Source organism: Octodon degus, unplaced genomic scaffold, assembly GCF_000260255.1.
Source record: "Octodon degus isolate 3935 unplaced genomic scaffold, OctDeg1.0 scaffold00295, whole genome shotgun sequence".
Lineage (NCBI taxonomy): Eukaryota > Metazoa > Chordata > Mammalia > Rodentia > Octodontidae > Octodon > Octodon degus.
Window position 1 is genome coordinate 54,663 of NW_004524871.1, and position 12,054 is coordinate 66,716.

The following is a 12,054-nucleotide window of genomic DNA, read 5'->3' on the forward strand; positions in this document are numbered from 1 at the left end:
ATGCAGCAGCCCAGTAGCAGCCCTGATGCTCCAGAGAGAGGAAAGCCCAGAGGTCTCCAGCGCCCCGTGTTAGAGGTCACAACAGGGCTGTGGGAGGCGGCATCTCAGATGCTGGGGTGCATTCCCTAAAACACCAGGCATGGGCCGGGGAGATGGCTCAGTGGAATAAGCGCTTCCCTGGCAAGCGCAAGGGCCTGAGTTCAATCCCCAGATCTGAAAAAAAAAAAAAAAAAAAATTTAAAAAAAACACCAGGCAAAGATTTGAAAATGGAGCCTGGCAGTCATGGATTTTGGATTTTTTTTTTTGTCAAGTTAAAAGAGTACAAATGGCAAAGATATACATAAAAAGTGCTCAATATCCCTAGCTATCAAAGATATAAATCTAACTCCAAGGAGTTATCATCTCACCTCAGAATAGCTATTGTCAAACAACAAAAACAACGTAATAAATGTTGCCAAGAAAGTAAAACAAAAGGAATCTTTATCCTCTGTTGGTAAGAATAAAAATTAGTGCAGCCCTTATAGAAAACAGGATGTTCTTCAAAGAATAAAAAAATAGAACTACCACATGATCCAACTATCTCACTCCTGGCTGCATCCAAAGGGAATGATGTCAGCACTCCAAAGAGGCACCTGCACACCCATGTTGACTGCGGCACTGTTCCCAGGGGCCCATCAATGGCTGAATGGATAAAGGAGCTTTGGTACATACATATCACAGAGTATTATTCAGCCATTAAGAAGAATGAGGTCAGGCTGGGGAGATGGCTCTGTAGAATAAGCTCTTGCCTCGCAAGTGCAAGGGCCTGAGTTCAATCCCCGGTTCCACCAAAAAAAAAAAAAAAAAAAAAAAAAAAATGAAGTCTTATCACCAGCAGCAGAACAAATAGAACTGGAAGACTCTATTAAATGGACACAGAAAGTTCAGCATGTTCTCTCCCACATCTGAAAGCTAAAAACAACAAACAAAAAAGTCAATCTGGATACAGATTAGTAACTACTAAAGGCAGAGAAAGGAAGGCAATGTTGATAAAAGGAGGCTGCATTTGTCCAGTGCACACTACATGCATGTGTAGAAATATCACGCTAAGCCCCATAAAAATGTATGATTAACATATGTTGCATTAGTCACTTGTTCATTGCTGGGACAAAATATCTGACAGCCACAATTTTAAAAGAGGAAGTTATTTATTTTGCCTTACGATTTCAGATGGTTCAGACAGAAGCAGCATAGCTGAAAGGACTCATAGTAGAAAGGTGTATGCCTCATGGCAGCCAGGAAGCAAAGAGGGGAAAGGCTGGGGCAAGAGCACCCCTCAAGGCTGTGCACATAGTGAGCACCTGCAGTCAGGGGCCACCTGAAGTAGCACATGCAGCTAAGGCCTCAGCAAGGGTTAATCCACTGGTGGGTGCCACTCCTCCATCAGCCAGTCACCTTGCAAAGGTCTCACCTCTGAACATGGGAGGCTTGGGGAACATTTAAATCTACATCATCATCGCCCACGTCAATAAAAATTATTTTTAAAATCTTGGAGTCAAAATCATTGAAGTTGATGAGATCAGTGGGAGGAAAATTATACATATGAAAGGAAATATCCTAAAGGTACAGTTTCAAGGTCAGCCTACGTATGACAGTAGAGAGAGGAAAGAGACAGCAAAGGTCAAAATGCTTGTGCCAAGAAATCAGAAGGTGCAGTGCTATGGACACTGAGGAAGTTACGAGACACAGATAATAACTTCCCTATGGCACATGGAGCAAGAGGTCAGGCAGAGAACAATCTGCAGTGATGAGTGGTGCATCACTAGGGTGGAGTGGGCAGAGGCCAAGCTGTCACGGGCTTTGTGTCTATGTGGGAAGGAAAAACAGGCCAGCAGCTTAGTGGAGAAAAGGACAATACCATAGGGAACAAGCTTAGAGGTTTGGGTTTTTACAGAGCCTGGTCTGCTTCCATCACTCATCCATTTCTGGTCATATGGCTTTGGCCTGGCCTGAGCTGACATAGTGGAGACATCACAGCATCAGTGGAGGGTAGCTCACAAATCAGGGTCTCTGTGGGCCACTCACCCTGATTGTGCTGTGCCCAGCTCGTGGCTCATGTCCCACAGGAAGGGGTGAGTGTAAGGAAGACTTGTAATTGAACATCTCCTCCAGAACCAGGACTAAAGGGTCTGAAGAATCTTGTTTGCCCTCCAAGTAATTATGGCGATGCCAAAGAAAGAAAGGATGTGTTGGTGGACAGATGGGAGAGAAACACAGCAAATTGTGACCTAAAGGTATCAGAAAGGAGCAATGAGAGCTTGCACTCAGTGTAGGGCCCCGAGATTCTGAAGCAAGTCCCCCTGAGCTTGGAGTAGGAGCCAGTATGATATGGAAAGACGATGCAAAGAACTTGCAAGCCAGGCTGGGAGGCTCCCTGTGCACTCTGTGGCCATTCAGGGGATCCAACAAAGAGGTCTCCCCCATAAAGGAGCTTCTTGTCCTCTCCAGCCCATGGCCCTTCTTCCTCTTGGACTCTGCCAGCTTCCTGCCCATCTTGCCTATGTTGGTGCAAATTTTCTATAAAACCAATATATAAGCACAGCTTTTGCCAGGTCCTGTCATGTATTTAAACAGGAAAAAGGGGGGAGAGAACCTTCAGTTACTCCCTATTCCTGGCAAACAGGTTCCCCTTGGTATTCGAGGGCCGGATAGTCTCACCTGTGTAATTTCAGTGCTTTTCAATGATTTCCCTTCTTGTTCTCACACAAACTTAGAATGAACTTGGCTGTCTCACCCATAGTAAACACTCACCTCAACTCACCTGTGTAATTTCAGTGATTTCCCCTCTTGTTCTCACCTGAACCTGGCTGTCTCACACCTAATAAGCACTCACCTCAACTCGGTGTCCTCCCAGTCCATGTCCCATCTTCTACACCTGTTCAGATTCAACCCACCTCTCAAGAATGCACACACCAGTCTGCCTTCCCCTTACTGTTCTAGTATTTCCTCTCTCTGGGCAGTATTGCCCTATGGGGACCCACCCCTCACTCCACAATTCTGATGCTTACTCCACACACAGGTACCATGGGAGGTGCCTGCCACATGAGTGCACACACAGCCCTGGCCTCGGGCTCTCACTTCTGGCCACAGTAGCTTTTCACTGACATTGGGGGTGTGGCAGGGGAGGATTTCCTGCCCACTTTGATGTGAAGCCATACAGCTAATTTGGGAAAAGTTAAAGCACAATCCCCTGAAGCCTGACAGATTTGAGTGTACAGCAATCAAAGTGAGAGATGGGAGCCAGGCATGAATGACTGCTTGTAATCCCAGCACTCCAGAAGGCTGAGGCAGGAGAAAACAAAGAAGTCCTGGGGCAGCACAGGAAATGCAAACACAGCCCAGCATGGCTGCCGCCACCATAGTGTGTGCCCAGCTTTCCTCTCCTAGGAAGGCATGCTTGCATGGGTCCGGTCCTCTGCTGCTTGTTGGCTTGGGGTAGGAACTGGGTAATGGTCCTCTACATTGGCCTCCACAAGTAAACAGCTGGCTGTTTTCCTGTCACTGAGCCTCCAGGGGAACTTAGGCACAGGAGAGCGTCCTGCCAGAGTCCATGGCATCGCCCTCATGTTAGGGCACAGAGCCTAAGTCCATTGGTCTACGATGATCACATGCAGGATTTTGAGTTGGGGACAGCTTTTCTGCATAACTCAAAACATCCATGTCTTGAAATAGGCTCCACTGGTTCTTAGATGACAGAAATTGTCTAGTGACACCTGCTTCTACCTCCATACTTTGCACACAGGAGCCTCAAAACACCTGTTTACCAAGATAAACTTTTGGACAGCATGTTAAATTCAAGTGTGCAGTTTCATTTGTAGCAGCAATAACATTGTGAACTGAGAAAGGCTCATTTTCTTGGTGATAAATCTGTGCTCAGCTGGTAGTAACTTGGTAAAGCAGAAGTAAATTTCATCAACATTCACCAGCAGATGGGCGTCATTTTATAGCAGCAGTTGACAGACTGGCAGAAAACACAAACCCTGAATATCACATATAGGTGGCCAATTGGGTGGTCTAGTTCTTCCATTTTATTTTTAATATAAATTTTTATTTACATATTTTAATTGATGCAGGCTTCTAGTTTATTAACCTTTTCTTTGAATGGAGAGTATTCTGCCAAATACATTTCCTACAGAAGTGGAAATATAACATTCATATCTGGCAGGTATGTGCTGGGAGCAGGGCTTTGTGTTTGATGCCAAGAGTTGGCTCACTGACAGGTATTTTCTGAGTTATTTCAACTAGGGACACATTTGGACATGTGGTGACATGGAGATGCAAAGGCACTGGAGCAACTTGCTCAAAGATTTTGTGGGAAGGTCAGACCTTGCAGCTCATGAAGTTTGATTCCTCCAGAGTAGAGAACTACCCTAACTGCAGGCTTACCATGGAAAGCCAGGGAGGCCACATTCTTATCTACCTGTGGGCCAAGAACTCTGCTGATCTCACCTGTCTTCTGGGGCTGCCAATGAGAAGACTCAGCACACAGGCATCAGCAGCAAGAACCCTAATGCACTGCAGCATTTCAGAGCTGGAATCCTGAGAGCCACCATACATACCAGACTGCAATTTCATGTGATTGCATTGAGATTGCTTATTTCCTGCACATGCTCACACCCAGGACTGTCCAGTTCATTTGAAGAGAGAGGAGATGCTTGAGGGGCTAACTGTCCCTTCATACTCAGGTACCAGCAGCCTGCTAATGTGCTTGTTTCCAAAGATCCTGGGAACTTTCTTACAGATCCCTGGCCATGGTGTCTGTGTGCCATGACTGGGGTCTGTGTAGGCAGTGTATGTGGCTCTTCCCATGGCACAAGGGCCCCCCTTTACATCAATATCTTGCTGCCACATGACCCTAATGTTTCATTGCTTTACCTGAACTTCACCAGGAGCTGTTAGATGTGACTCTCTAAATGGGGAGAAAGCCACCACCACAAGTTACTAATAGAAGGGAGTGTGAGGGGCACCTTGGGGCCTGGAGACCATGCAAATGCTCTAGGCAACATAGACAAGCTGGTAAACTAGCCCTGCTCTGACTCCTGGCTCATGCCTCGCCACTTAGCTTTTGTCCTATTGGATCTTTTCTTCAATATAAAGAAAATATTTATGATACTTTAGAAAGATAAAATAAGTTCTCCCATTTCTTCTTGCAATTTTGCTCAGAGGTCACCGCAGAGATAGTCTGGAATGTGATGTTTAAGGCTGCAGAGTCAAAGTTCTCCCTTTCATTTAGGTGGAGAAGGTGGGCTCTTGAAAAACAGAGATGGACCCAAACCCTCAGGTCAGATTGAGATGCTATAAAGGACACTGTGACACAGACATCAAGACAATCCAGGGTGAGATGATCAAACACAGCTCAGTTGTAGGCCTACACTACCTGCATCAGGGCAAGGGCACTATGGCTCCAGTTCTCTCTTGGAAGCCCTGAATTAAGTTGGATAAGGCAGAAAGAGGACACATAGAAATTTCCACAACACATGAGGCAAATTTTGTAGCATAAAGGTTTATGTCTGAGTAAGTGTAAAACCATGATTGACAGAAATATAATGAAGGAAATTCCATCCTCAGACAATTGTAATTATAAGCCATAAAACTATAAGCTCAGGAAAGGAGGGCTCTAGAAACGCCCATGACCATTGAACAAGAAATTTCAGATGGAAAGGATTTGACAGGCTGGTCCTCCTGAAACACATGCCTGATTCCTAAAGCAAAATGTAGACTTGTTTTGGGCTGAAAAAACAATCCTACTTGACATGGACATTCAGTTGTACTTCTGATAGCAGCCTATTCCTCACCATGCTCAGACTTGCATTTGGGGCATTGAGCCTCTAGATGAAGGATGGATGAAACTCCAGAAACAGGAAGGGCAAAGAAGCAGTCAGGCAAAAAGAATGGAGATGAACTCTCACCCCGGATCCCCAAAGTGAATGACAACACAAGCACACTTGACACAGCAATGGCCACAGAAGAGCGCTGTTTCTCTAAAGCACTGGTTTGAGCTGCAAATGACCCCCACACTAAACATGTGGGTTTTCAAGGGAGAAATGAAAACCACAGCAAGGAGAAGGCTGCGTCCATCTAATACCTGCTAGGGAGCTGACAGCCTATCCTGAAGCCATGGCAGCAAACAATCTCCTTGAAGGTCTTTCTCATCTCCTGGCTGCGGAAGGCATAAATCAGAGGGTCGATCACGGAGTTGCACATGATGAGGATGAGGTACATGTTGAAGTGAGACATGAAGCAGGAGCAGTAGATATTCTTGGGACATGAGAGCATCAGAATGAGATGGAGGAAAAAGGGTGCCCAACACACGATGAATACTCCCAGCAGCATGGTGAGGGTGACAGCACCACGCATGCTGGCCCTCTGCCACACAGAGCTGGATCTGGGTGCAGCTGCAATGCGCCTGGCATGGGCCCGCGCCAGAAGGAACATGTGTATGTACAGGGATACCAGGAGAAGCAGCATGGTGAAGAACATGGAAATGAGGCAGACGACAACGTAGGTGGACTCATAATACAGGATGAAAACAATGCCGCAGCCTGTGCAGAAGCTCCAGATAGCCACAATGATTGTCCCAGCACGCTTCGCAGTCATGATGTGGTGGTAACGCAAGGCATAGAAGATAGTGATGTACCTGTCCACCGCAATGGCCAGCAAGCTGCACATGGAGGCCACGACAGAGATGCAGATCATGGAGTCAAACACATTGTCAATGTGGCGCACAGAGGCATCTGGGATTGCTAGGTGTTCATTGTTGATCAGGTAGATAGTGATCGTCTCCCAGGCATTAGACACACTCACCAGCATGTCGGCCACAGCCAAGCTGCACACAAAGAAATACATGGGGGAGTGCAAGTTCTTGTTCTTCACAATGGCACCAACCACCAGAACGTTCTCCAAGAGGCTGACAAGGCCCAGAGTCAGGAACACCTCCAGAGCGATGCCCATGTCCTCACAGAGTGAGGACGTGTTCCCAGCCTCTACTCCTGAAAAGTTGCCCTCGGTGGCATTCGGGTGGAGGTCCAGGAAATGCAGGAGAAATGAAGAGTTCATCGCTGAAGGCCGCAAAGTTACTGTAAAACAGGTTTTTGTGTGATCCAAAGAGGTTGAAAGTATATTTTTAAAATACAGCAGCATGCCACAGCAAGTACCACCTAAGAGCTGCGAGAGCCTAAGCACAGACCTGAGAGGATCTGGGCCCCTGAGACATTGTCCCTCCAGCACACACACTTGCCTACCTCTCCATACGAGACAGCATCTCCGAGGGCCCAAGACAGTGTCATGTTTTATGCTTGTCATCCTGGTTCCCAAGTTAACACTCCAAAGTGTCCCCTAGGCCTATAAAACCCCAAAAAGTACCAGTCACTCTCTGACAGTGAGCTCAGATTTCTGGAGAACACACAGACATCTAGAAAGACAGGTCCTGGCTCTGACACTACCACCATCCAGGCTTCAGGAGGAAGCCAAGACCAAACAAGTAGTCTTGGGAAATGCATGTATGCATCACCATCTTCAATCCAAGCCAGGCACATGCACACATAGGAACCTTGGGGAAGACTGGGCTATCTTCCTCTCAATATTTTCCATGATCATCCAACAAGTTTGATAATTACATAAATTCCACATGAGCACAGTGAAAAGAAGTAATTTGCATTTATTAAGTACTAGAAAAAGACATCTCCCCTTGGTAGATATATGTCCCAAACCCCTGTCCTCCTCCAGACTAGGAGCACAGCTGGGAAACGAGGTGCTTTTCAGGCCTCTATGGCAGGGACATGTTGAACACTGAGGTCTAGTTCCTTCTGGACATCGAGTTCAATGGTCCAGAGTCAGGTCCCAGGTCCCCAGGGAGTCAGTTAGACAGTTCAGGCACCAGGCAGCAGAAAGCCAGTCTTCACTCTGGGGTTTCCACATCCTGTGTCTAGGACACCAAGAGACGTGCAGCAGAGGCAGGCTGCACGTGCCCCACCATGTCCCTGCCACACCCCACAAAGGGCCAGCTCCATTCATTCCCTGGCTGCCCCCTCCAGCTCTCTTTTGCCCCTTCCTAGTTTCCTTCCCCCTCCTGGTCTGTTTCCCCCTCCCTGTCTCTGGTGTCCCCTCTCCCCTTTCTCCCCTCCTCTCCTTTCTCCCTCCCGGGCTCCTTCTCCGTCCCTCCCCCGACACACCTGTCTCAGTCCCCTGTCCTGGCCTCAGCCGCTCCTTGATCGCCCCCACCCCAGCCTCTTGTTCCCTGCTCCCCACCTGTGCTCCAACAAGAGTGCAGAACCAGTCTCCTGCCCAGCTAGCAGGGCTGCTTTCTCAGAGGCAGGGTCTGGAGAACTGTCTGGAGTAGAAAGTAACACACCTTTTCCAGCCGACAGTTGCAGAGTTCTGCACGCCTTTCCTAATGTCCCGGGGTAGTGTCCCACGCCTTTCTTAATCGCCCTGAAAAAAACCTCGCCCGCCCGCTTTCCAAGGTCCCGCCTTCTCTCTCCCGCTGCGTGCGCGCTGCCTGGAGACTCCGAGCCAGTGCCTGCGGGGAGCCGCCCTAAGCCCGGCGCTGGCACCACGTCGCCTTGCTGCTATTGGGGCACCGGGGTCCCCTGTCACAGGGTTGAGTGGCCGGCAGCAATGTTTGTGGAGAGTAGTGCTGCGCTGTGAAGAGGCCAAGCCTGAGACCGCGCACCTGTCTCTGTCCCCACAGTCAAGCCTGCACTTTGCAGAAGGTCCGGGCCTTCCCAAAAAGGGCTGAGGGTGGAGACTTCCGCAGGAATGGCCAGGACCTCTGCAGCGCTTCCTGGGTGATGGCTCCGGGAGGGTGGGGAGCTGAAAAGTAGGCAGCCGCGCCCCAGGCGGGGCCAACGCCAACCGGGGACCCCAGGCGCATTACAGGGTGGGGCAGTGCTCTCTGAGCATGATGTCGCTGACCCTCGGCCGTCAAGCATCATCCGTCTAAAACTGAGTTTTGTCTGTATTGTTCTGGTTTTCAGCTGATTTTGACAGGTAGGTTACCCTGACTTTGTTGAATGGGCTAGGCAGAGATTGCTATTATTCCTGTATTCAAGACGGTAAGTGGGATTAAAGCACCTGCTTAGGCTGACGCAATGACCGGGTTCATCCCCAGTGTGCAGTGCAGGCCCGCCCCCAGGACACACAGAGAAGGCAATTGAGACTGGGCATGGTGGTGTGTGCCTGTAATCCCAGCACTTGGGAGGCTGAAAACAGGAGGATCACTATGAGTCCCATCTGTGTAGTGAGACCCTGTAGACCCTGTACTAAATACATAAAATAATAATAATAATAATAATAATAATAATAATATGATAAGTGTGAGCAGGAATTATCTGTTTCTAGAAAGAAAATACTGGATACAGGTCAAAAGAGCTAAGGCCTGGACTAAGCTCTTCAGTGTTCCTGTTGCTGGACAACAAATAGTATTGTTTTATCCCCCAAACAGCAACCTGGTGAAGCACTGTAAAGCATTCGGGGGACCACTGAGCCCCACCTAAGAGACCCCTTTCTCCATGAGGAGACTGAGCAAGTATGTGGCAGCCCAGGGGGCTTGACAGTGACAGCAGGATGACTTTAGTCATCCACAAAGAGTGGTTAGGTTAGTGTTGGGGAGGCTCCACAGAGAGCCGTTGCAAGCCGAGAGTCTGGGTCAGGGCTACTGTGGAGAGCCACCAGCAGGACATGGAGCACCCAGGTCAGCCCTGGCAGGGCAGCCAGAGGGTAACTCAGAGCTGCCTGGCAAAGGAATCTCAGCAGCATGCCCTACAGCGAGCCACTGTCTGGAGGCCAGGAGTCTGGCAGGTGCAGCCCAAGCTAACCAGGAGCTGCCTGGGTCCCACAGCTGGACAGCGAGTGTGGGCAAGGGAGTCATCTCTTAGGGAGAACCATCATCATGCCCAGGCTAAGCAAGGATCAGGAGCCAGGATGCAGAAGTAAAATCTTGTGCAAAGTGAGGTGACTGTGCGTCAAAACTTCAAGGATTGCAAATGTTTTTGTCCATTAGTCCAACTGACTTTTGTGGGAAGTATAGTGGGACTAACACTGCTTCCTTTTCTTCTGTGAAGACCTCAGGTCAGCAGAGCTGAGTGGAGCTGGGCCCCTAGAGCTGCAGACCAGCTCTTCCCACCCAGAGCCCCTCTCAGACCACGGAGCTTCCTGTCTGGGTACAACAGGAAAATGGGAGGAACATCTTTCACTGTTCATGCTAGAGCCCCATCTCTCTAAATCAGCAAGTGCTCTGGGCAGCTAGAAAGTCAGTGTCCTCATCACCCTCTCTCCTCCATGCCACCTTTCCTTCCTGCCTGCCTTCCTTTCTTCTTGTTTTCCTTCTTCCCTGCTTTCCGCCCTGCCTGCCTGCCTGCCTTCCTTCTGGCTTCCCCCTCTTTCTACCTTTTTTCTTTCCTGCCTCCCTTCACTCATTCATTCCTGCTTTTCTTCTTGCCTGCCTGCCTGTTTTCCTGCCTGTCTTTCCGCCTTTCTTCTTTTCTGCCTATGCTCCTGTCTTCCTTCCCTCCTTCCTGACTCCCTTTCTGCCTGCCTGCTTTCCTTGCTGCTTGCCTGCCTTTCTTCCTTCTTTCCATTCTTTCCTATTAGCAAACCCAGGCTCAAAGCATTCAAACTTCTGAACTGGTTAGGAATCTGGGCTTCTCCAGGAAATGTACCTGTCATAATGCCCAGGAGTCCCAGGGCCCACCAGTAGCAAGTAGGGGAACCACAGCACAGGGTGAAAGGAAGGAGCCAGTGGCAGGCCTGGCAGTATCCCTGGGCTACAGATACCAGATGAGGGATTGAGAGGAAATAAGATTTGTCAGGAGTGTAGGGGCACATACTTGCAAATTTGGAGTTTTAGAAGTGAAACTGAAGGAGCACAGCAAGAGGAACAGCAAGGTGAGCCCATAGCAGAACTCCCAAGAGAGAAGAGGCTCTGGGCCACGCTGCTGCCCACCAGGCTCTGGCGCATTCCACTAACACCAAACTACTGCAGCAGCAGCAAAATCACAAAGCTCTCCACCTCAAGACCCCATGAGAGCCTCAGCACCCAGCCTCCATGTCAGCTGCACAGGGAGATTGCCCCATACCACCCAAGACAGACCACCAATGTGTGGGACTTGAGGGCCTTTCAGATTATTTTGTCTTTCTGTGTAAACTTTTGTTTTGTTGTGACCACTAGGAAGACATGTAGTGTCCCACCACCACCACCAATAAAGACAGGCTACGGTTGTGGGAGAGCATTATTTTTTAAATCCTGTGCACTCTCATCTTTGAATAGGATTCAACAAGTGTCCTTTGTACCTGGCATAAAGCTAAGCATATTAGAGAGGAATAAAGGGAAGCCTTTCCTTCTAGAAGCAGTTAGACCATCTGAAGCAAAGTGAATTCACCACGTTCCCCTTGAAGGACGTTGTGTCTCTCGGTGGAGAACACACAGAGCTCTTAGCCCAACCTTCAGATGTCTTGGTGAAGTTCATCCTGATCTAGTGAGGAAGGACCCTGTCAGTGTTAAAATTGTGTTGTCCTGGCTGCCACCTTCGCACCATGCTCTGGAGTGCTCCACTTTCTATACTAGCTGCACTTTTTTTCCACTTTCTCCCCTTGTCCACTGAATGTCTATCTATTCTCTACATCCCAGGTCTGCATGTCCCATCACAGTACCCACTGATGTTCACTTGTGTGGCCCTTGCTCTCAGGTCCACTCCTCTTGCCTGCCTGTCTGCTGCTCTGTGACCTGTAGCCTCCTACAAGGAATGACCCCTTGGTGACTTTGGGGACCAATAGGGATGAACCCTCCCACACAATGGCCATAATGGCCTCTCAAGGCTCATTTCAAGGTAGGCAGATGACCCCATTCAAATGAGATGAACACAGATGTAGGGATTCACTGGTCTTTAGGTGTTATCCGTTGTACCCTGGGGAGAAATGGCAGCAGGAACAAGGAAAAGATAGATAAGACAAGAGCTGGGTCAGGTGGTGGCCCGTATGCCTGGTTGGTGAAAGGACCACTAGCAACTAATAGCCCA

The 12,054-nt window shown here is 48.8% G+C and overlaps 1 protein-coding gene across 1 annotated transcript; it reads right to left on the reverse strand.

Annotated features, from left to right (window-relative positions):
• Positions 1-6,118: 6,118 nt before the first annotated feature.
• On the reverse strand, positions 6,119-7,096 carry Mc5r (melanocortin 5 receptor). Its single transcript, XM_004647219.1, has one exon. It carries the CDS (start codon positions 7,094-7,096, stop codon positions 6,119-6,121), a length of 978 nt encoding a protein of 325 aa, XP_004647276.1.
• Between the last annotated feature and the right edge of the window lie 4,958 nt (positions 7,097-12,054).